At 41.2% G+C, this 25,760-nt stretch overlaps 2 protein-coding genes across 5 annotated transcripts in view; both read right to left on the reverse strand.

The window, feature by feature from the left end:
• Window positions 1-16,366, reverse strand: part of gphnb (gephyrin b) — a 145,362-nt gene extending 128,996 nt beyond the window's left edge. The window contains exon 1 of the mRNA XM_071467721.1: window positions 16,313-16,366. The gene's annotated coding sequence lies outside the window, so the exon portion shown is untranslated. The remainder of the gene's footprint in view (window positions 1-16,312) is intronic.
• Window positions 16,367-18,547: 2,181 nt separating this feature from the next.
• The window catches only part of fut8b (fucosyltransferase 8b (alpha (1,6) fucosyltransferase)), an 81,152-nt gene continuing 73,939 nt past the window's right edge, over window positions 18,548-25,760 (reverse strand). For all 4 annotated transcript variants that reach the window (XM_071467511.1, XM_071467512.1, XM_071467515.1 and 1 more), the window contains 3 exons: window positions 22,019-22,195; window positions 21,729-21,879; window positions 18,548-20,299 (listed from right to left, as the gene is read on the reverse strand). In XM_071467511.1, the coding sequence (XP_071323612.1) occupies window positions 19,961-20,299; window positions 21,729-21,879; window positions 22,019-22,195 (667 nt within the window). In that variant the 3' untranslated portion in view covers window positions 18,548-19,960. The remainder of the gene's footprint in view (window positions 20,300-21,728; window positions 21,880-22,018; window positions 22,196-25,760) is intronic.

Consider the following 25,760-nt stretch of genomic DNA (forward strand, 5'->3'; position numbering starts at 1 on the left):
AGCTAACACGAGAACTCACCGACTTGCACACACACACCTCAGGGCCATGCCCCCAGCAGGCGGACTCCCCTGTGTCCCCAGGGCTGGGGGTCCAGCAGGCGACCAGCCGCTCTGTGTCTCTGTGAAGTCAGCACTTGAGCATCAGATGAAATAATTGGATTCCCACTTGTAAGCAGAAAACATGTGTGCCCCCACACTCAGCAGATCCCAGCAAGAGCGAGGAGGGGGTGAGGAGATGGAGGGGCTGACAGAAAAAAAAGAAAAATAAAAAATGTCCACGTGAAGGACATTTCAGACTAATTCTTTCACCTATCGTGTGATTTTTTTTAGAGCACATTTCTCTAAAGTAGACTTTATAAAAACAGTCCTGAGAAAGCAGATGTTGGTGCTTTTAGAGAGGACTCCTTCAGTGTTGTCAAAGACAGCCAGGGCCTCAGTGAGACTCTGCCACTGGTCTAGTTTCAGTGGATTCTAGTAGAGGCAGCAGTTAAAACCCTCACTGCAATAAATCATTATTTTCCTTTTTCCTTTAGGGACAAAAATCCAATATTGAAAATCTGTAAATTTAAATGACTCAGTGACCCATTAAGGCTAAAGGGAAAACTGTCTAATGTGATACAGATTCTGTGAGGGGGGGGCGGGGGGGGGGGGGGGGGGGCGGTCAAACCCTGCACCTGACACGTGGGGAAACTGCACCTGATTACTGTGAATATCCACATGGAGGTAAGAGCTCAATTAAAGCTTTCATATTGTTCACAGTAACCTGATATCCCTAATCACCCAGGTTCACATGATTTGTTGGATAATCAGTGTTGTCTTGTAGCCCACAGGGAACGTCTTCACACCTCGAAATGTGAGAAGGAAGATGGGGGAACTTCACGGCGGCGTTTATTGGTTTTCTTGTTGCTGAATTCATCTTAATTTCCCACCACCTCTCTGGTGGATGTGCCACATCAAAATATCAAGACAAATTTGATGTGTAGCTTGTAAATTCCACAGGTAATTGGAAGACGAATGACTGTTTAAGAGCGTTAATTGTGCTCCTTGTATGTCTGCTACACGTCTGACATCACTCCAGGGTTTTTGCGAGGCAGTTCCAATATGCACAGATTTGCCTGAATATGGGAGTGAATTATTAGGAAATGTTCAAAGGATGTGCTCCCTGACACGAACCTTACCACTGGCGGTCTGTTGCTTTCTGTTTCCTTCGAATCTCTTTGGTGACCCTCTTGAAGCCAGCCTGCAGTGGCCTTGAGGCATTTCTGCATCAGTTCAGTCAATTTGAACTCTGACCCGGTGTGTAAAAGTGTCACATACATACATACATATATATACACACACATATATATATATTAGGGTAGTACATAAAAGAAATAAAATAAAATTCCTCACACTCCCACAAATTGTACCTGGATTTAGTAATAACCGAAAGTGATAGTAATGATATCACTTATGAGGTAGTCGGGTTTGTGATGTCAGCTGAAGCTAAATAATTGGAAAATGTTATCATCCTAATAACAAGAGAGACAATTTTCCCATATTTTACCATTTTATCCTCTTACCAGTTATTGTAATTCTGTCTGGACTAGCACTCATCTAAATTGCAACCTATCTTCAGGCGGCAGAACCATGCAGTTCAATATAATAAATCTGAAGACCAGAGATACAGACATTACCTCTGCTCCATAAAAATGGTTTATTAAATGTGTACCAAGTCAGTCAAGTCATGCGAGCAGCTCAATTTGTCCACGGCTCACGCAATAAAATTTGTCTTCTTTTTACCCCTGATAATCTTCCTCATCCAATATGGTTTTCCACAACCACATGCAGCTGCTGTAAATTCAACACAAAGATGGAGCCCAAAGATGTGACCATTTTTGACCAGCTGATGACATTTTCTTTAACCGGTTTTTCCTAAGTTGGTTAGAATTGGTCCAGAATTTTGGTCCAGATCTCAACAGCTCGTAGATACAGATATGTTACTGTGCCCTCTGTGTGTTCAACTCCAAGCACAGCTGAGGCTGAGAGCTGTATGTGAGCGAGAGTTGTCCTGAAACGATCAGACGACAAACCCTTTCATTTATGGAACATCACATGGCCGTTCCTCTATCAGCCCCCCTCAGGCCACAATTATGTTTTTTTTTTGCTCCTGTAGTGGTAAAGATCAAAAAATAATTTTTTATCCACCATCAGTTTAGTCCTGTGGTGTGTAATGAGCATTGTATCCTTATGGGACCACTAACAAGGCGAGAGACTGATGGTCCTGTTATGTTTTTTTTTCCTACTACTTTTGCATTAATTGCTGGATTTTATGGTCTGCATACTTTTGTTTACCTGCATCTATGTGTGAGTATGTGTGAGTATGTGTGAATGTGTGAATGTGTGTGTGTGTGTGTGTGTGTGTGTGTGTGTGTGTGTGTGTGTGTGTGTGTGTGTGTGTGGACCTGTGTGTGTGTGTGGACCCTAAGGTTAAGTTTTGAATCAATTAGGGATCTGGTATTTGAACCCCTTTTTAACCTGTCTCATCTTTTTTCCTGCTCAGTTTTAAGAGCATTTTTCTAGTCTGCTATAAATATGCAAATCAATCAGGACAAACATGTTCTCTACGTACTTGACTCCCAGCTCGCCTTGATAGTGTAGTGTAGCTACTGCAGAGCTCAAACACTACACTGTGTGATTAGCTTTATGTTTGAACGCCCATTTTTTCATGTGCACTGAAAAAAACATTGACATATGATGGTGGAGTATTTTCGTTGGAACTAAACTGTTGCAACATTGAATGAATATTGACCGTGGAGCCAAATTCTGTTTGATTAAAATATTGCTTCTCCTCATAAATATTGTCTTGATTTATTTCTGAGCAGAGTTGGAGTTTAAGAATTTATCATTGATGGTGTTCCAAGTAGTAAGTACCAAGTCTAGTCCTTACTTCTTTTATAGATGTTACATAAATAACACTTACTGTAACATTCATATTATATTGACAAATATAATAAACATGTTTGGAAGTATATTTAAAATGACAACCATTACAGACCATTACAGTAAATGAAGGCGTCAAATGTGCATTTCAGAAGACATGGTGTTGCCATATAGAAATAATTACATGTTATCAGTTAAAGAAAAAGTGAAACTATTTGAGCATTTTTTGATGAAAAATGCATCTTCACAAAGAACAGATTTTGTTTATAATGCTTATAGTTCATGCCTGATCAGTATGTTTGATGCTAGTTTACAAGGGAAAAGTAGGTTCCTGTGACACAAGAAAAATGGAAAAATAAAACACTAAATGAGAATGTGTAAGTTTTTCCAACTTAAATCTTATAAACCCTGAGAAGAGCTATGGTTTTGTTATCCCCTTCTGTCAGGTAGGCACAGAGAGGCTGAGAGAAGAGGAGGCCGATTCACTTTAGATTATGTGTAAGAAATGAGGATGGACGCCACTGGATGCCCAGCTCTGCAGGTAAAATGTACAATAAAAGATAATCCATCAGATTGTCAGGATTTTTCCACTGTGTGTAAGTGAAAGCGTTGGTACGAGAGATACCCGCAGCGGTCTCACCACAAACCGCCTGTAGAGCCGGCTGTGACACGTCGCAGTTGTTCTGTGCAGGCCTTTTGTGACCAGAGAATTTGGACAGTGACTAAAGGGCACAATGAGAAATCCTGAGGCTGGATGACAGGACATCCATGTTGCCAGGGGACAATCCCTGGATTTGATGCTGCTCGGCTGATGCTCCCTGTAAGAGCGTAAAACAGAAGGGGAAGTCTGGCATTTTTTCAGCCAGCAGCAAGAGCTTGGCGTCCCCCTTTCATATTTCTTGCCCTTCTCATTGGGTTTCAGTTGAACAGCAGCGTAATGTTGGCGTAGCTAAAAAAGCCTGGCGTTCGCTTCCACTGGGATTACTTTTTTGGAGCCATTATCCCTCATAAATGTCTGTTAAGGGAATAGTTTGACAGTTCAGGATGTGTATGCTATGCTTTTTTTGTTTTGTATAAATGCATAATTAATTCAGTAGAACCAGATTTATTACAATATACCAATGATGAGACAGTTTGAGGAATCTAAGCAGAACATGGTCCAGTTTGAGGTGTTAAACAGGATTTACTGGACTTTTTTTCTATTTCTCTGCAAGGTCAAACGAATATGTTTCTGGATTCGCAGGGACAATCATAGCACTCTGATCAATTTCTTGTAGGCATGCCCAGAGGGTCTGAACCTGTGGTTAGAAATTCATGAGACTATCAAGCTTGTTGTTGGTCAAGAAGACATCCCATATACACTTAGCTGATATGTGTTGAGTGACCTGCAGTTGCCTAAGGGCCTCCTTGTGCCTCGAGTGCATTGGATATTTATATTACATGGTTTAAAAAAGATTTTTTTATTCTATTTTTTCAGAGACTGTTAATATGTGGAATGAAGCTGGTGTAAAATTTCATTCAAAGTTTAAAAAGATACATGAATCCACTTTGCAAATACACACACAACATACATTTTTAATCACTTAAAAATGTGATTCATTTTGTCCAATGCCTCACATTGTTTTATTCGATTATATTTTGTTTGATTTATCCATCATGTAGATAATTAAATTTCCCTGTGTTTTGTACTTTTAAAAAAATGCAACAACATTTCAATAACAGAATATAGCCTCCCTTTAAATTAGGTGTTTGCCACTATGTGCCACTGTGTGTTGCATTCATCCTGCATTTGCACTAAATAATTCAGATGTATACACAACTGATATTGGTCAAACACAAAAAATAAGGAGCCTTATGAAATAAAGTATTTGCTTTCATAGATGCTCTTGAGTAACAATCAACTTGATATCAAAGCGCTGTTTTTGACATTTAAATAATTTGCTTGTGCGCAGACACATTAAAAACATACCTTGGTGTGAGCACCTAGTGTAATTTATGCTCATGCATGATCGCCTCTGTGTTGTTTTATTATTCAACTCCAAATCCATACCAGTTAGACCAAATGAACCAAAGCGAATTCAGTGATGAAATATAAATGTTCATTAACCAGTTATGATTCACGGTGCACTAATGGTGTCTGGATAAAAGGTAAGACCTGCATGCTGCCACGTCCCGGCTCAGTCTCCCCACCCTCACTACTTTGTCTGCCGAGTCTCCTGGGATCCCCAGGAACTCATCTATCTGTGAGGAGCGAGAACAAGGTTTTTGATTTTATTTTTGGCGTGTATAAATTATTCAGAGTGCATCCCCCCACATTTATCTCCAATGGAGCCTGGCTGTTCAGTCGGTGTCGAACTCTCTCCATCTAACTCTTACTCCATCTGTCTTTCTCCTGCTTACTCGCTCTGTCTCACCCCCCCACCACACTCTTTCTTTCAAACACACACACACACACGCGCACACACACACACACACACACACACACACACACACACACACACACACACACACACACAGAGCAGATTAGATCTGTCTTTACCTCATCTGAGAGGGGCCTTGGCGGGCACGCTCAGGAATATTGATCATGACACCTATGTGTGGCAGGCCTTCTCTGCAGCCAGCCGCAGCACACAGCAGATAGAGCAGGCGCTCTGTTGGGATGGCTAGAGTGGGATTTTAGTGCCATGTTAGAAGCTGTGAGCCACCTCGGTGGCCCACAAGGCACAGCAGGAAAAGCCTTTACATGGAGGGACCAACATACTGTGGGGCTCTCAGGGGCTTGGATTAGTCCTGGAGACTCTGAATAGTGTCACTGCATTATTAATCTAAAAGGAGGCTGAGGCTTGCTTTCTGTCTTGTCCTACCCCCACAGGCTAGACAAACCATTCTTGGCTCCCTCAGACTAGCGGGGAGAAACCTGTCAGTGAGTGAATAAGGCTCTACCTCACTGCACTAACTGCTGCTGAGGTGCTTTTAAGCAACAAATCTGACAGTGAATTGCCCGAGTGAAGCCGCTCAGCATCGGACAGCGGAGCGCTGTGGCTGCACTGGGCAACTCCCAGTGTGGGAATCTGGGACTGCGAAGTACAGCTGAGCTGAAAAAGAACAAGTATGCAGAAGAACATGCCTGCTCAGCAAAAAAAAAAAAAAACATTCCCCGGATGAATAAAGCCTCAACTAAATTCACCCTGAGACAATCTGAAGACACAGTCCTGTACATTAACGCTTTGCATCTCATTACTCAAGCCGAACTGCCAGATACAGTATGTGCCCATCGCAGTCTACAGCGGGGATACAGAATATTTATGTTGATCTGCAAAAGCCAAAGTGAAGTCAATATATAGTGTCCTGTTTTTGAAGAAGTGCGTAACTAGCAGAACATTGTACACACTCATGGGAATTTTAACTCATTAAACCTGCAGGTTAGTCAGTCCTTACCAACTCATGAAATATTTATCACATTCATAGAAATAGTGAACATCCCAACATGGCCAAATATACCGAATGTGCATAAAATGATAAACGAAACATCTAGTCTTGGGTTTGACTATTTCACAGTAAACTTCACACAGCTTGAGGAGAGACTTTTTTTTTCCATGCACTAGTCAATTTTGAGTTTTTGGGCTTTTTTGCTTCTTTCAAACTAGTGGAAAGAAATGTCCAAATAACACACGGAGGTGTTTATTTTACTGCACTTTGCATTATTATTATTTTTTTTTTGCACTTGTAGATTTCTCCTAAATTCACCAAAAGTTGATCGCTGTCAACACAGGCATCGTTGTAAAGCCACACAGTGTTATTGGATCCAAGCATGGTCATTTCCTTTGTATCAGCTATTGTGTTTATAGTAGTGGTAAATAGTGGTTTCCAATAAAAATGTATGAAATTTTACATCACATATCTTTCAAGGAAGTTTGCTCAAAATGTTTTTTTCTTACACTCTGAGCCAGAAATCTCTACTGCATCCATCAAACCTTCCAATTTGATTCCTGTCTATATTCTGAAGGGTTTTAGAGAGGGGCTGGATCATATATCATTCATACTCGGATTTATGTAACATTTTATTCCTAAAAACATGGGGAAAATTTAGTTTTTTATGGCTTTTTATGACAGTATTTTCTGATTCATGGGGAGATAAAGTAAGATTCAAAAATCCCCTCTGTAAAGACATGAAACAAGAATTTTGAAACTGCTTGTATCCAATGTTCAGATTTCTGTTCAGGAAATGTATGTGAATGAATGCGCATTTAGTTAGATAACCCTAACCCCTGACCCCAGGTGTATATTTAAACATAAAATATAACTAAGCAGGGTAATATAACTAAGGTATCATTTTACTTAAACAAAAAAACAAAAAACTGTTGCTTTTTTCTGTGAGGTTTACTCATGCAAGTGTTGGACGTTGGATTCACAACACTCCCTCCCTCTTTACAGCACAAACTTGATGAATGCTGCCTTGTGAGATTTGGTCATTAGCATAATCAACATCCTCAAACTGCTACACAGGGGATTGTGCTGTTTAGTCGCAAAATTTGGGGGATTAAAACAGGTGGAAATATGTATGCTCATGTTTGTGAACATGTGCCTGTACATGCACCTGTGTGCATATCCAAATAGACGTATTTGTACAAATGCCCTGCTCCTGCAAGGTGATACTCCATCTTTTGTACAGGTATATATACTTGAGTTTAAGCCCAATCTTGAGGTGGCTCAGTTCTGTAACGTTAACTGCCTACTATTGTTTGAAAGTGGCAATGTAGTTAAAAAATAAAAACAAAATAAATAAAAAATATCAGGAGTTGGAGGAGTTTTTCAGTGCTGTAAGCACCACAGTCAAAATTGCACTCACATCCGCCGAGTCAGGGTGGATGGTAAAATTGCAGAGAGATGACTGTAAAACCAGGACAAAGAAAACCAAAGCTACCTGCATGGCTTGATATCACTTGAGGTAAGTGAGAAAATATGCTTTTTGTAATGTGGGTGAAACAACCCTTTGAAGAGCTTTGAGTAAAAAGGTGTGCGCTCCGTGCACTTTCCTACACTCCGCTGTGTGCCCCTTTGGCTGGGTGACATTAGGATTATGTCATATTGCACGGAAACTGACAGAACCGGCTTCTCAGTGAGTAACCTATGATTAACCGGGGAGCTTGTTTGCTTTAGGGTATTGCAGATGCGTTATGGATGTTAAGTAAATTGGTAAACATCTGGGATGACATGAATAAACTGAATTTTCCACTAAACTTGGGAAATGAAATAACCCCTGCTGTGCGGCTGATGAACAGTGTGCTCAGGCATCCTAATAAATACTTGCTCATAATTTCACCCTGCTCTCACGCTGAGAGAGGGCGACAGGGGTGGCTGGCGAGGTCTCACTGATCTGAATGAGGGGCATGAGAATAAAAACACCATGAACGCCACATGTGAGAGCTGGGTTAATTTACTGTCTATGCTCTCAATTCAAAACGCAAACTGAAACTGCAGTTAAAGTGATATCCCTTAATGTTTAATTAATCGATAGAACATTTCGGTTTGAATGCTTTAATTTATGAGGAAAAACACCGGCTGAAAATGTGATGTGACCCTGACTGTAATGTGTGTCAAGAGTGAAATTACACCACAGTGAGAGTAAAACAGAAAGTTATGTGCTGTATGTCCCCTAGATATCATTCAAAAATGGAGCAAAAACGGCCATCGATCTTGAAAACAGTCACCAAGGCCACTATGAAATACAAGCCACTGCACAATCCGCAGGCTCGAGGCAACTCAGAGGGATCAGGCGGGTGGGATGAAAGACAGGGATAAAAGAAAGTAATATAACATTTTCTTCAGGTCATCAAAAAAAAGAATACAACCCACAAATGTGTACAAAAGCTCAGCCATGTGTTAATATGTGCACCTGCATGCTTCCCAGCAGAGGCGTTTGTCCTCACACATGTATGCACACACACACACACACACACACACACACACACACACACACACACACACACAGAGACTGCAGCCTTCACTATACCCGAGATGACAGTGGCTAAGATCACAGCAAAGCAGGTAAGTGTCGGGTCAAGGGCGAGGCCATCATCACAGGGAAACTGGAGCTCGAGGCAGTAATCTAACAGCAAGTGTAATCGAAGCTTCAGACTCCATGACTATTATTATTATTATAAAACCTTCACAGGGCCAAGCTTCAAACGCCACAACTACACGCTCGTGTCTCACAGGAGAACATTCCTCACTAACCGACTTTAGAGGGATGGAGAGGCTGGGGACAGAATACTGTGCTTTCAAACATAACAAAACACGCTCAGGTATCAGGTTTACGGTTATCTGCAAAAATCTGAGTTACACTGTGTAAATAGCTAAAAGCACCCTCCTTTAATCCTGCCCAAAAAGAGTAACAAAACTAAGTGATGGAGAAAATATCCTCTGTAGAATTACTGTGATGACTAACATGGATGGGAACATTAGGGCTTATTCATAATAAGGCTTAAAGGTAATACCTTTCATCCAAGGCTCCTTAAACACCTGCTTCCTCTAATATTAACTGGATAATTGTGGGGTGATGTCAGAGACATGTGCCTGAATTAACATATGATTAAACTATGCATAATCAAACTGACACTGAACCTTTTCTTGGAATTCGGGCCAGTTGAGATTTTTTGGAGGTCTATTAAAAAAAAAGCCTGGCAGTAAATTTATCATAGCAGGAGAAATGTATGAATAAAGCTTTTGCTGGTTGGGTGCCATCTGGCAAAAGTGGCTACTTTTCCATTGAAATGCCACACGCACAGTCCATCATTTCGATGGTGTTAATGGAAGACCACTTCAACTCTCATACTCCATGCTGTGCAATTAAAATTTTGCTTTTCTACATTATTCATTTGAGACAGAGACAAATGTGTGGTACATGTGAAGAGAGGCAGCCAAAATAAGCACAGACAGGGATGGGCATGCTAGCCTGGCTACAGCAGGGACTGGAGTTGTGATTGTTTCAGCCATACTACGGGCGCGGCTTTAGGGATGGAACCTTTCTGACTCTGACTCTGGAACGATCCACCACTTTTTTCTGCAAGCGAGGAAATAGAATATTCAAGGTTTGAATAATCGGTCGAAATTCATATACATTTCTTTAAGTGCTTGAAGATCCAATAATCACTATAATTTATGTAGTATAATGCAAATGACCCAGAAAAAAAGTATGGTATGTATGGTCAAAGTTATCATATTGATATTTAAGGTGTGCTGATTCACAACCTCTACTCATGCAATGACATAAAAGAAAACATTACACCTTAAATGATACCGGTAGCTGCCTGTAGCCTTTGAGCAGAGACACCACAGCAGTGTTCATGTACTATTTGCTCAATCTTGTGAAGTGCTCAATGATTTTTCTTTTCTTTAAATAACTGACAAGCACTGATATTAACTATTTTCAATAGACCAGCCCTTCACTTTGTGACCCTGTGTCATAGTTTAATAGTATAATTAGCTGAATATCTAGTGAGCATTTGATTAATGTGCAAAAAAAAAAAAAAAAAGCCAATTTTCACAGATCCTCTGTCAACATCCATATCCATGAGTGAGACGGAAAATGTCTGTTGAAAAACATAACATTAGTGTCAGATTACATACTGTATACAAACTGTAAACAACAAAACAAAACTAAAACAAAAAAACTAAAGCTAGATCATCAATGTTTGGCCACATGCTGAGCACCCAGCTAGCTGTTTTTCTGTTTCTGGTGTCACAGAAGCTTTACTTTGTGAGTATTAGCAAATGTTAGCATGCTAATTCATTAAACTAATACGGTGAACGTGGTAAACATTATACCTGCTAACATTAGCATGTTAGCAATGAGCTAAAATTACAGCCTCACAGCCTAGCCGCTGAGCCACGTTGGCACCAGTCCAGCCTGATCGCCCGGGTGCAGGGGTCAAACTGACTCGAATGAGGTCTTTCAACTCTTCTGATTCACTCCTCACTCAGATGACAGCATCCCAGCTCCGCCAATGACGACATGCACTCAAGACTTGGGCCATAATCTGCCATCAGGAGGAAAGTATTAACCCTGTGCAATGCACTTAATAGCAATATGCACTTTTCACTTGTGCTTGGTCATCAGATTTTGAGGGGTCAAAGGTTAAAGGGAGTAAGGAGAGATGGAGGACTGAGAAGGGGGGGATAAGGGGGGTAGATAAAGCTTAGAGACGGACGTAAAGCGAGAGTAAAGAGAGTCCACTCTCAGTTTATGTCGAGACACATGAGAACTTTCAGTCCTTTAGCTGCAGCCGAGGCTTTTCTTCTGTCACACAATGACACCATAATTACACAGCAGACACCAGAGGAAGACAGCCACTGCCCACTTAGCCTCCACAGTGGGAAAATCAGCAAACACGAGGTCAATTATACAACTCCTGCTCCACGTCTCCATCTTTACATCCAGTCTCCTCTGGATCTTTAGTGCGTTTTCCTTAAGATAACAAGCATTTTTCTCTTGTGCCCTACGGATGGAGGATATTTCCTCACATATGCACATCCAACGGGGATGAAATAATCCCTTTTCCTGCTGGAGGCTGCCCAATATGTTAAAGCATTAAGATTTAATCACCAGTCTATAGACATGCCAAAGCCTTCTGAGCAATCAGTGGGAATGATATTCCTGTCATTGTTGCTGAACTGCTCAGAGGCAGAAAGCCCTGCACAACACATAATGCTTTTTTTCTGCTGAGAAATGATAACATCTCCAGAGCTTTCATTGGTGCACCTGCTGTGATTAGTGTTTGGCACTGTGCATGAATGGTTGATGTAATGCAGCCGTAGGCGATTATTATCCCCACCACATTCATCTTACCAAGACCATTGAATTGCAATTAGTCCAGGGGTGATGTTACACACTCAGGTCTCTCTTTTACAACCAGGTACAGTATCTATTGTGTGCTGCGCTCAGCTATTGTTGTTGAGTCCCACTGTGTCGCCCCAGGCTCTAAGTCAGCGTGGATAAAGTATTCAGCCAGTGTGGTGTTGTCGACTTCCACCACGATCCTCCTCTGAATCGCTGTGTGTATAAGTATGCAGGCGAAGTGCCGGTGCGTGTCTCCTCAGTCGCCCGCTCCTCCTGCTTCGTGAGGTATGCAGGCGGTTTTATCAAACCCTGACTGGGAAGACAGATGGCTTTGAATAGGGGAGCCTAATGTAAAAGTGTGTGGAGTATGGCGGAGGGGGAGATAAGCAGCAGCCGGCCATTTCTCTCTGGCTGTGTTGGGGTACAGGGCCTTAAATCACCTGTTATCTCCTGGAGCCTCAGCCAGACGCTAATGGTCATCACAGCGGGCTGAACCCCGCAGGCAGCAGCAGCGGGGGGGCGGGGTGGGGATTGGAGCTGTGGGCTCTCCTCTCCACCGCTGCTGCAGCAGACTTAACATTGGGCACACAGAGTGATAGTAGTTGTCTCAACAGGGACATTAGTCTTTGTGCTGCACAGTAGAGCAGACGCCCCATCGACATTCAGCCCATTAGATTACTGTAAAATGTGACATCACTATCCAGGCAGAATTACAGTATGAAAAACTGCATTTTGAAGGAATATCCTGGTTTCTTAGAACTCGGTCTTACTCCCAGAGCTTTGGCCATCATTTGTATTGGTTATGATAACGCTGCACTCCACAAACTAATTGCTGTTCCGTTGTTACAGCCCTCCCAGATACCAGCAAAGTCCAGTGGGGCAAGAAACATGAGACATTCAGACAAGTTGTCAACAAGCCAAGAGTTTAACCAGATTATCTAAACCAGGCACAGCAGTGGTGGCAGCTAATTACTGAGAGTAATTGTTCACACTGGAAAATAAAGTTAGACACAGGGTCTCTCATTAGTTTGTTTGCAGGTTCATCTGCATGTTCACAAATCACATTGGTTTTGGTTCAGGTGCGATCATCCTCTGTTCTGTTTAGCAAACTACAGAAAGAAAGAACACAGAGAATAACAAGAGAGCGAATGGGATGTAAAACAAACTAAACAAATATAGCTATTTGGTCTGTAAGGTTATAGTATTTAGCTATTTTGGCCAAATCACATTGTTTGTTTATGGCCTGGTAACAAACGTTGCACTGTCTGTTTACCACTGATCTACCACTTTATTGATCATTAGTCTGGTCGCTTTCCGATAGCGACTCACTGTAGCCTCCAATCTGCTGTTTAGACATAGCGTTTCTCGTTTTCTAATAAACTACAATTATCCTTTAAAAGCGTTTCTCTCAGGGTGTATTGTAACCTCTCGTATTATAAAGACAATGATGGCTGAAGCTCTTGCCAAGCAACAATCACCACCTCCCACTTCAGGCGAGAAACCACATTCGGTGGCAGACAAAACTTAAAAATAGTCGGTAAAAATAGTAAGTAGTCAGTTTGTAAACTGCAATTAGTTTGATTAATTATATCAAACGATTTTGGGAAGTAATTCTCCTGTTTGCCTAATTTTCTCTCAAAAATAACTTGCCTATCCCAGGGGCCTTAAAACCTTCTCATGTCGCTTACGCAGAGAAGTCAGGAATTAGCAACATTTCAGAATCAGGACCTGACAACAGTGGGTTTTTTTTGGTCACCGTCAATCAAATGTGATCTAGGCACACTTACACGATCCTGACGAAGCAGATAAGCCGAGTTTTTGACTGGCGACTTCTAACTCAATAATTGAGGATGTTCACGTTGCATAAAGAGGCTTTATGAAAGAAAGCTAGTCTTCTCTCCGGTGTGTGTGACAGGTGATGTTTCATCATTGGGCAGTTGTGAGGGTGTCTCTGAGTTTACACAGAGGTTCAAATAAAAGTAACACAGCCGAGAGCAAAGCTGCAGCTTTTGGTTAGACTTTTTGCTGCCACACTTTGTACGATTTATGCTCTTTTATTGGTATTTATACAGTCAGCCGTATTAATGTTGTGTGGAGGTGTATACTTATATACACATATACAAGCAGGGGTGGAAGAGTTATTGAGACCCTTTACTCAGCAGCAAAGTATCACAGCCATAAATGATTTTTAAAAAAGGTAGAAATACCACAGTGTAAAAATAATCATTTAGAAGTAAAAGTCCTGCACTCAAAATTATACTTAAGTAAAGCAAAAGTTAAAAATGATCATTAGCAAAAAGTGCCTGTAGAATGCCTCCAGTGATGTGTTTTATTATTACATATTTTATTATTGGATTATTTTTACCGATGCATATATATGTGGTAGTTTTTTTGGGAGGGGATTTCTGTTTATTCAGTCATGAATATTTAATATTACAGAGAAATACTTTGAAGGGAAGATTTTAGGGGCTTTGAAGCGCAATTGTCTGACTGCTCATGTTTCTTGCCCACTCCCAGATCTCAATAATTACTATAATGAATAATGACCAAACCTATAGCTATTAAAATAAGACCTACGTTTTCTAATAAACCACAATTATCGTTTAAAACCTTATCACATGCTATCACAATACTACATTCACTGCAATCATTACCATGTATCACTGTGCCATTATTATGACATCATAGTCCCAGTGCTAATAACACACTCGGGCTTCATCTTGACGGTGATACAAAGCGCTTTGTCTGTTTCACAACAAAGGAAGCTACAGAGAGTCGAGTGACTGCGGCTCTATTATCTGTGCGACATCACTGAGCTTTCAGACCAGCTGTGTTCTTCATGAAACTGCCAACAACTCCACCGTTGGTACATGCAACTCATGAAATTGTTGTCAGTGTGTTCTGCTGACATTTCCGACAAAAATCAGCAAGCTACTCTCAACAGAGTGATATTTAATTAGGTACTTGAAATCTGTTTCACATTTTATTACTTAGTACTTGCAGGATGAGATTAACATGGACTGCCAGCATCGATAGAATAGACTCGTCTTTTCAGCTTCTCTGTAAAAACAATCTGCGTCTCACTACAATCTGTTGAAGGTCCAGTAATGCAACAAATTGATGAAAATATTATGTCCAAAATCATCGCAAAGGTCCAGTGATCAAACATAATCAGTTTGCTCTTGAGCTGTTAAAGTGTTAAACTTGTTGTGTGAAGCAAATAAGAAAAGACACATCCCTCATTTCATCCATAAAGACAGATGATGTGGTAGCAAAACGTTGTTGCAGAGGTACCCGTTTTCAAAATAACAATGTACCTGTCCTTTGGTGTGTCAGCACTCTATCAGAAACACTGATTTGCTGGATTCACAGCAGAGATCACATTTAAGTACAGTACATGTGCCAAACAAAACGCCTTTGTTCCTCCGTGTGATGCTGTGCTTCTCCCCGGCTTACACTGGCTCTGCTCTGTGCCAAGAATCAGGTTTATAGAACCAGGTTTCTACTGAGTGGAGATAACAGGTGGGATTAAAAATACTGAGCTAATATAAGCCAAACTGCGGCTGATTGCTGAGTTGATTTAAGGTGAAGAGGAGAAAGATTGACACCCTACAATCTTCTTTGCCCTGTGAAAACCAGACAGCTTCTTGTTCGAGTTCCTCCCCTCAGCTTTGATGTGTTCCAGGTACCGTAGGGCAGGCTTCACTTGTTACCGCTGCGCCAACAGAGCACTGATTGGAGCCGGACGGGACTACAATCATCATTTCCATTTCCTCTCCCTTTTTTTTCATGAGTCAGTCAGAATTAATTCAGCTGCCCTTTACAAGATTAGGATTTCCACAAGGCGATGGCGTACCCACTTATCTCTGCATAATATGAATTCCATCAGACTTACACAGCCACATTGAAATGTCGGTCTGTGTTCTCAGAGCATTAAAGGATAGGTTCACATTTTTTCTAATCTGCCTTAAAACGACACTCTCGTGCCCATATGTGCATTGTAAGAGTTATTGTTCACTTGTTTGTTGTTCTTTATACACACCCTGAAACATTCCCTTCCAAACATAGCTCCACTGAAAGAGATATTGAACATAATCCAAAGGAAATAAATCTAAATCCAAAGCCAGCATGAGGCCTCAGCAGGCTCGGTTTTAGCCAAGTTTGTGAACTAGGGTTGCCAGCTGCCCAGTAAAATACACAGAAAACTAAAAGACGTGTCCCATTTTGAAATGGTACAAGATACACTCTGTCATCTATTTTTCTGCTTCAATTCAATACAAATGTATGGGAGATAAATAATGGACTACAGTTTTCTACATGGAGCAAAAACAAAAAGTGGCGACCAATTGAAAGCTTGTGCAAAGCAGAGTAGTAACAGGCATAAAAGATATTAACATTTCCACTTTTGACAACATTGACATGCAACAAGTCGTTAGCTCGGATAAATTCTCCACATTCAACGTTTAGTTCATTTTACGGTAACCACGAGTACAAAAGTATAATTAATTGAAATGTACCGCGTCGTGAACGGTGACACCTCCATGCCCCTACCTTTGAAGCGGTCGTGAAGTCCAATTGTCTGTCAAATGGTTTTCATTCAAATATTCCAAGTTGTGAAAATCAATTTCAGGGGGGGGGGGGGGGGGGGGGTTGGGTATGATTGTTTTCGTTACTTCACTGCCTACAAATTGGAAGCGTCCCCACAATGTTGTGTTGAATTTTCACCCCAGGAGGCTCGAGTGAGAACAGGAAGCGCGTCTCTCGGAAAAGCCAATGGCGATTTCCCTCATGCCAGGGCTGCAACCTTGAGCCCTGAGGAGCGCCCCGGGCAATGATCTTCGGTCCCACCCACTGATTTGTGAATGTGATTGGTTAATTCACCTGCCACCTTACAAACAAACACCAGCTGTGAGGGCTGCAGAGTTTCTGTCTATGAATTTCTAACTAATGAGTGAGCCGGTTGACCTTTTCTCGCCTGGAGACAGTAACCCTCTCATTTCTGATGCAAATTTGATAGAAATTTAAGCTACAATTATAATTAGAGAATAAAAAAAAAAAAAAAAATAGAATTGGACAAGAATAATTATTTCAAAAATATTATTAAATTAATCCGTATTTCCATTTCAGGACTTTGGCAACCCTATTGTGAACAGATACCTGCAAAATAAGCTGTTCTAAAATGTTAGCATGCTAATATAACATGCTAGATGGTAAACTTGTAGTTTTATTATTAATTGTAACCTGCTAAATATCAGCATGTTAGCAGTGGCACTGTGTTAGCATGCTGATGTTTGCATTTAGGTCAAAGCACTGCTGTGACTGAGTAATGCCTCATAGAGCTGCTAGCGTGGCTGCATTCTCGTTAGCACAAAATTCCCTCTTTTATTACCACATCTTCACTGCACCTCAGGAAGAAAACACTGTTAATTTTGTCTCCCATCTCTCACAGTGTATTTACCTTAGAGGGGATCTCTTAATCACCAGTATGGGAAAGAGGAAGCAACCAGTAACTATGTACCTATTGCTGTGTGAGTATTGTTTTAAGACAGGCCTGAAAATGTGTAAACCTTGGAAACGGGTGAGGCTCTGAGATGGGACACTTAAACTGTCAACATGGAACTTTACATTGGAGGCCTCGCTGTGGCACAAATGCAGAGAAAGAAACTCGCCTATTAAAAGCCTGAATGCTCTCGATCAGAAGCGGTGGCCAATTAACGGAATAATTAACTGAACTAACATCTCTCTTAAACGACTGTTACAGGCCACAGTGACAGCAATGAGTGTATTTTAATTAAAGTGTCCTCCAGTTAGTGCGTGAGTTTATAAAGCCCACAAGGGACTCTTTTCTCAATGAAAGGAGATGTTCAATGAACTGCTATATGCTGCGTCCGCATTGTGAATGTGTTGTCAATGTGAGCTAAATTGGTTGTGGATTGTTGTCAGGCAGGGGAAAAAAAGAAGCAATAAAACTATTATTCTCCATTGCACACACCAAAAAGCTCATCTCCGCTACCACTGCCGTAGCTTTCCTTATGGGTACCCAACGAAGCATGCAGATCAGCATTGAAATTAAAGAGGGATCTGTAATGAAACTCCCTGAGCCCCCTGAGTAAGAAAGTAACAAGACAGCCCTTAAATAAGACACAGAGAATGAGATCATAAACGATTTAGACATGCAGGAAGTAGGAAGTAGGACATTTGACGAGAGCAGGAAGTGTACTGGTGCTTTAATGACGTACCTGCGATGTGGCTCCATGGGGAAAAATGTTTGGTATTTGGGGCAGAAATGTCATGTAGCTGTCATGAGGCATATTTAAATGAAGGGTGGTGATGTCTCTGTTGAAGGCACTGATCTCTGTCCTCAGTTTGAAATGTAAATCAAAGACAGATTTAAGAGCTTTTGCTCTGAAATGACTCAAAAATGGATTCACGCTCTTACTGAATGATTTATAAAACAAATACCGGTGCTTTTTGAAGGTAGCTCTAATCCTAGGATGCCAAAAATGATATCAATTTTAGAAGCAGGGTCTTCCTTTTTATGGCAATATCAAAAGATGAACTTCAGGTAATGACTTTTACTCTTCAAAAATAGATAGATACCCTTCAGGAAATCAACTGTTCAAACACATATATATATATATATATATATATATATATATACCTTCATTCTCAGTTTGGAATATGAATAATGTATCTGAAGTATTTTCAGCATGATTGAACGAGCAGGTGTCACCTGTTTAGAGATGGAGGAGCAGGTGGTGAACAGAATCAGACTGAGGGTAAAAATGCCGTGTTGGTTTCTCAAGTTTATTCGATCTGTGGTTATCAAAGACAATGCCCAAGAACATAAGTTATGAAAAAAAGCCTTCATGATGGGGACTCTGAGGTTGATATGACATAGCATTATCATTTCTAAACGTAGGCATATTTTTCCTCATTTATTTTAAAACAGCAATGTTAAACGTAAAAAAAAAAAAAAAGAAACAAACAAACAGATGGACAGAAGAGACAGCAGAGATGCCGAGTAGGACATTATCAGTGGAGTGCTTCTTTTGGTGAGCCTCGGGACGGCTCCTGTGTCTGAGTGTGTGCCTGCACCATGAGTTCACCGTACTCCACATAATCTTACCATTGTTCACTAGAGGTCACCAGCTCAGTGACTGGAGATCATCATTGTTCCAAGTGCTGGGGGGCTGAGGACAGTTCCCCACTGTCACCGCCAGTCTCCTGCTGGCCACACAAACACGATTCAGTCGGGAGGAAAAGCCAGAAATAGAAACACACACTGCTCACCAACAACCAGGCACCAGGTCGTGACATGGCCCCTTTAGACTTAAAACAGCACACACAGGCACACTTGATCACGCACGCATCCATCCTCACACACACACACTGTACAGTATACAATGCACAAGCCCCATACACACAAAATTAAGACCGGTAAAAACACTCAATAAAAGCACAATATGGTATTATAAAATTAATTGCACGTGTAGAGACGAGATGGAGGAAGCACAGTGAGTGGAGAGGGAGGAGGGGGGGAGGGGAGGGGCAGCGGTGAGCATGGCAAGAGGAGGATACAGTACATTCAGTAAACAAAAAAACAGGAGAAAAAGAAAAAAAAAAGGCAAGATTAGAATCAAAACCACTGAAAAGAATTAAATAAAAATCGAAACACTTTTTTCCAGTTTGTCTTTTTTTTTTTTTTATCTTCAGTCATTGATTCGATGCTCGCTCTGGGGTGTGCCAGTCCTACAGTAGTCCAAGTCTTTTCTCAGGAGAGTGAGCTTGGTCGGTTGTTTGTGTAGATTTTAATTGTTTTCTTGCGTTATTTAAAATCAATGTTCACGTCTACATCTCTACAGACCCGACGTCAGAGCGTCAGGCGGGGGAGTAGTGGTAGGGTGCAAGTCTTCCATGACCTGACACAGGCATTTACACAAGTGCACACATACACACACACGCTCGCGCACACATACATACATACATACATACATACACACACGCTCTCACACATAAACACACAGAGTGCATTCTCATTCCTATCACCCCTGGGTACAGGCTTTTTCTTTTCTTCTCAGCTTAAGCACTAGGTATGTCTCTCTCCTCTGTACAAAAGCAGCCTCCTTCCCTGGAATCGGAGTCTGCGCATTTCTCCTCACTCCTTCTCTTCCTTTATTTTTTTTTTCATTTCTTCTTTTACTTCTTTTGAGAGTTGAGCAGTTTGTCTGCCTCTGGATAGGTTGGGTACTTCACAGTCTCGATTTTCTCTTTGACCTTGTAGGAAGGGTAGAGGCCAGTGCGGCCCAGTTTGCGGTTGATGCCTTTGGAGTATCCGTCCCAGTGGTTGCCGGCCACGCCGATTACATCGCCGGGCTCCAGGGGAATGTCCTCGCTATTGCGTGGCTGGTGGGGGTAGATGGCGATCTGGTTGTGGGCATTTTGACCTCCAAAGTAGTAAATATCGTCCAGGGAGTAGAAGAAGGAGGAGGCGTCTGGATGTAGCGTCTGCATAATCTCATAGGCCACACGGCAGACCTGAGACAGAAAGGGAAGCAGGGATTATTTTCATTTTCAGATTTATAAATGAGAGGAATTTGTCTTGACGACTGCAGAGGTATGTGAGCGCTCTGATAGAGGGACAAAAGGACTTCTCACTGTAAGACATATACCTTTCATTTTAGTCCTGCTTAAAGAGGGATCAAATGTGCTCATTCTAGTCAGATCCTTGAAGTGCACTAATAAGACCAGAGTGTGAATAGGAATTATGTGGCTAACACATTATTTTTAGGGTTGGCAGGAAGCCCATCCACTCCACATTGTAACTGGCTATAAAACAGCTCTTCAGAAGCTGAGATGATCAGAATAATGGATGACAAATGCCATTGTAATGCCAAAGCTGTAATAAATGGGCTGATTGTTTCTAGGGTTTGGAACATGTGAGAATGTGAGAAAATGGGACAATGAGGTTGTTGACAGTCACATGATTGTGATTATCAGAGAGTCTTGTGACAAACTGGAAACGTCAACTGATAATTGTATTTACTGCAGCTCTGACAGGCCATTTTAAAACAAAGGATTTGACCTGATTTTTTTTTCTATAGCCCCATTTAGAATCTGTCATCAAGTTATTTTTGCTTTATCAAGTTTTATTTGTACTTCTTCAACTGCTTTCAAAATTGAATTAAGGTTTATTGCTGGTACTTGGTTATTCTTATTCTTCTTTATAAACTGTCATTTAGTTATTTGCCATTATCATTAATGTTAATTCAAGGACAAACTAGAATTACTGCCTCTGCCAGCCAGTCCAGTTGCAGTTAATTATTGTGTGTAATTTTGTATTGTATAAGAATGGGACAGACAGACAACCTGTAAACTTAATTCCTCTGGCCACGGCTGTTGCCAGCATGGAGGCATAAAAAAAGAGTCCATAAGATATAGTTTGACAAAAAAATACAATTTTATATTAAGGTCTACTTCCTGGAAGTTTTCCAGTAGAAATTTTCCTTGGGGGGCCTTCATCAGCAGAATTCATTTTAATGGTTAAATTGTTATCACATCTCTTAGGCATGGAAGTTTGGTCACATGACAACAGGTGGTGGCACTTGAGTCATGTGATAACAACTGAGCCATCTCCATGACAACTGAGCATTAGCCATCCACTGATAAAGACCATGAGTTGTATTTGTATTCAGTTGCATAATGGAAGTCATATGAGAGTATATACAATCTAATGGAAATCCAGTTCACAATATACACCCCCTAATGAAGGAAAATATTAAAACATATTCATTTTATTCCACTTTCAGCTTTCTAGTCTCCAAACAAGCACACGTCATAACTTCAATCAGCTCTCCACATTAGCCTGGATTACTTTCATCCAAACATCACAACCTCTCACACAAGAACACTTCAAAATACCACTGTATGTTGTCTTTAAAATACGGATTGGGGCGAGTGGACTGACCTGTGAGGAGAAAGTGCAGACCAGGAAGTCGGTCTGGGACAGGAAGTGGATGTCCAGGATGACTCCTCTCAGCGAGTTCTCGGTGTAGCGGTTGTGAAGGCCTGCTGACCACGAGATGGAGTTATCGCTGATGAACTCGTAATCTGGATACCTGGAGGGGACAGTAAGGCAGGAGGACACAGGTTGGTTAGATATGCATATGGACAAAAGTGTATTCAGACAAACTGACAATGAATGTTAACACACACAATACACACACACACACACACAAAACACCCCGCGACACTGACTTGGTCTTAGCTTCTTGCAGCAGCGAGGGGTCGTCGGTGGCCAGGTAAACTCGTTTCTTGTCAATGTGGACGCGTCGGGCCAGATGTTGGAACTGCTCCTCCACATGCAGCATGTACTCCTCTATGGGGTGGAAGGCTGCCTCCGTCCCCACTTTATCTGTCCTCCTCACATGGACTCTGCAGACACACACACACACACACACAGGGACACACATAGGGTTACAAACTGGTAGTGTATCTAACAACAACTGTAAATGAGAAGCTTTTCAATTGTGTTTACTGCTTGTTTATTCATTAGTGTTGTGTTTTTGGCATTTGCGCTCAATCCATAAAGGAGCAATAACACGCTTCTGGTGGTGCTGGTATAATATGATGCACTAGTGCACTTCGTTGGCGTGTTTGGATGGTGGAAGGAACAGTTCTCAATTTCAAGATGAAGAAAATGTATTAAGGTTACAAAGATTAGTCCATTAATCAAGTAGTCAAACAACAGAAAATGAACCAGCAACAGTTTTGATGATCAATTAATCATTTAAGGCATTTTTAATCAAAAAGAGAGAAAAACATCTTGCGTTATCTTCTCCAATGGAGGCTTTTTTTTTCTCTTGCGTCTAAGATAGTAAATGTGAGTTCTTCGGACCATTGGTTGGACACAAAAAGACATTAGACAGGCATTTTTCATAATCTGCTGACATTTTATAGACAAAACAAGTAATTGATTAATTGTGAAAATAATCCGTAGATTCATCCATAATGAAAAGAAATGTTAGTTGCCACCCTAAAGTTTTATCTATTCCAGTTGGATAGCTTGGGTGCTAAACTTCTGGAAAATGTATTACCAGTTAGGCACCAAACAAATCCGTCTTCATACCTTGGTTAAAAACAGTTAAAACTGTCAGCTTCTGTTTTACAGTATCAGCTTAAAAGATGTCCTATTAACATTTTCCATCCTGATGAAAAAAGATTTTATACTTGTTCCTTTAGCTGTCTCCCGTTTTGCACGATAAAGCAAAGTTTGTTTGGCCTGTAAAGCAAAACAGCATTTAGGTATGAGCTGCCTTCAAGCTTAGACATGCAGAACCTGTCGTTTTTGCACCTATTCTTATCCTAAATTAAGAGTGACACCACTGTTCTGCATTGTTCAGTGTTTAAGACGCTTTCAGGAAATCTAAGTCACACAAAGACTACTGGGTGAAAATGTAAAACTTGCTTCTCTCACACAGGATTTGCAGATGCTTGCTCTAGAGTCAGCTGTGCAACAAGAGCGCACATTTTGCTGGATGTCCTGAAGCATTACATTAGAAAGCAGATGATTTACAAACGAATCAGAATCGAGGGAAATGAGATGATAAATGAATCACAACACTGAGGGTCTTCTGTAAAAACCTATGGTGGTGAAGTTAAAGGGGATTGACAGTGATGCTTTTTTATTCTTACTGACAGAACCTGGTTGGAACTCTACACTGTTTTGACAAAAAGGGTCAATTCATTTTTTGTAACACTTGTTGTAATACTTGTCACCAACAGGAGGCTATTTCTTTTTCTTTCAAAGCAAGTATCAGGAAAAGCAACAGCACTTGAGCTTTAACAGCATGTTTGAGGAATCTTTCCATTGTCGGTATAAATATGGGAAAAAAAAAAAAATGATGGGACAAAACACAAAGAAAAAAAAAAGGCAAACATTGACAGAGAGAGAGAATGAGTTTAGGAAACGTCAAGAGGTAGAGAGATGGACAGAAAGAGAAATAACCAACACAACTGTATTTTTCTTCAGTGTCCTTTTCATCGCTTCCAGTAAGCAAGGACAAAGAGAGATTGCTGTCACCGGCTGTACATATGAGAAAAAGAGCACAGCTAGAAAACAGAACAAAGGATGGGCGAGAGCGGACACATTTCCTCCTCTGACACATCCCTCAAACTGATGGATGCTGAGACACAATTTTATTCCATCCAGAACTATTCAATTACAAAATTACCCAGCCACATCTGCATTGTGACTTCTGGCCTCAAGGAGAAAATGAAATTTCAAAAATCTAATGGTTATATAAAAAAAAAAACCCTTCACTTAGCGGAGGGAAAAATTGAGCGAACATGTACAAGCACACTCCTCCTGTTGCTCCACATTCAGAAAGTTCCACCTGGGAGCTACCCAGTACAACCAGCTGTCGACTGCTGGAGCAGCTCCACCGGAACATCCAGGGTCAGGAGCTGTTTTAGAGGCACTTTGCTGGAGAATATTAGTCTTTTACTCCCTCCATTCAGGATTTCCCAGTCGCCTCAGGGATTAAACCAGCTTCTCTAACATCCAGGCTGCCTCTGACTCTTTTGTGAGAGGTAGATGTGGAAAAAGTAAAAAAAGGAAAGAGTCATGGGTTCAGAGAAAGAGAATAAACAAGCTATACCTAATTTCTCCCACTTGGCCAGAGATCAATCAGTGACTATTGGGGGGCCTCGACAGAGAAATAGAGTTTATTTATGTGGCATGAAGCCCCAAAGAATGAAGGTGAGAACAGGAGGGTGAGCGTTGGTGGGGGTGTTGGAGTCTTTCATTCAGTCCCTGTCTCTCTGATCGGACAGAGGTCTCGACTCCAGGCTTTTCCATCCTTTGTCAGGGTCCTTCTCTCCTGCTTCCTTGCTTCTTTCATGTCTGCTGTGTCTTTCTCTTTTTTTGTTCCTGTGAACCCTCTTTGTCTTGTCCCTTTCTCTCTCCGTCAGAGCAGCAGAGGCCACGCTGAGGCATTGCTTAGTTCTTAGCAATCTCCTCCCTCCCTCAGTCCCCGCCACAGCACTCTCCCACACTACCGCCACAATAATTCAATTCATTTCTCTCTGTTCATACAGCACTGGCGAGGCAGGGCAATCCTCACGGTGGGCGTAAAAGCATACATTAAAGACATCAAACACACCCACACCGGACACAGCGAGTGCTGATTCTGGCAGATTGTGCCAATAGCATATAGAGTGAATAAATTATTTGTTTGATGGTGACCTCAGTGCTCAGGTGCCTATGCAGCAACTCAGGCAACAGCAACTCTAGCCTCCTAGCAGAAGATGAGTCACTGTAGAATCACTGCTTGTGCAACATCAACTTTCACATTAAAACATGTCAGACTTACTGTTCTGATTCACCTTTACTATTCATAACTACAGATTGGTGAGAAATTAAAGGAAAAGTGTCTTCCTAAGGTGTTGGGCCTCCACGAGCCTCCGCAGCAGCTTCAGTGCTCTTAGCTAGTACAGATTGTACAAGTGTGTGGGACTCTACCAGAGGGATGAACACCATTTGGTGTTTCAATGATGGTGATGCAGAGCGCTGTCACATCACTCCAACCGCCATGAGATCTGATGCACATCATATATCTTTCTTTCTTTGTCCCAGTGGTGTCATATCATGCACTAAACAATATTTTCTATTTAAAAATGATAGTGTATGTGAAAGGGGTTGCTTGTGGTGATAAAGAATTATCATTGACTCTACAGTTCCTCTGAGCTCTATGGAGCATTTTCACATCTTTCATCTCACTGTTTTCTTCTTATGGTGTTGCTCAATTGTTTTCACCTGTAAAATATTACACTTAAACACAACACAACACAACCCAAATTAATATGAACGTAACTCCATACCTGAATAACATGTAAATAAGTAACTGTTTCCCTTATCAACTTAAAAGGTGATAATCTGTAAATATCTCCATCTTGTTTCCGCTGCCCCTGCAGGAGGCCCAAGAAAACAGTTAATGAA

Source organism: Trachinotus anak, unplaced genomic scaffold (genome assembly GCF_046630095.1).
Source record: "Trachinotus anak isolate AG129_WGS33_773 ecotype Australia unplaced genomic scaffold, CSIRO_AGI_Tana_v1 ptg000031l, whole genome shotgun sequence".
Taxonomy (NCBI): Eukaryota; Metazoa; Chordata; class Actinopteri; order Carangiformes; family Carangidae; genus Trachinotus; species Trachinotus anak.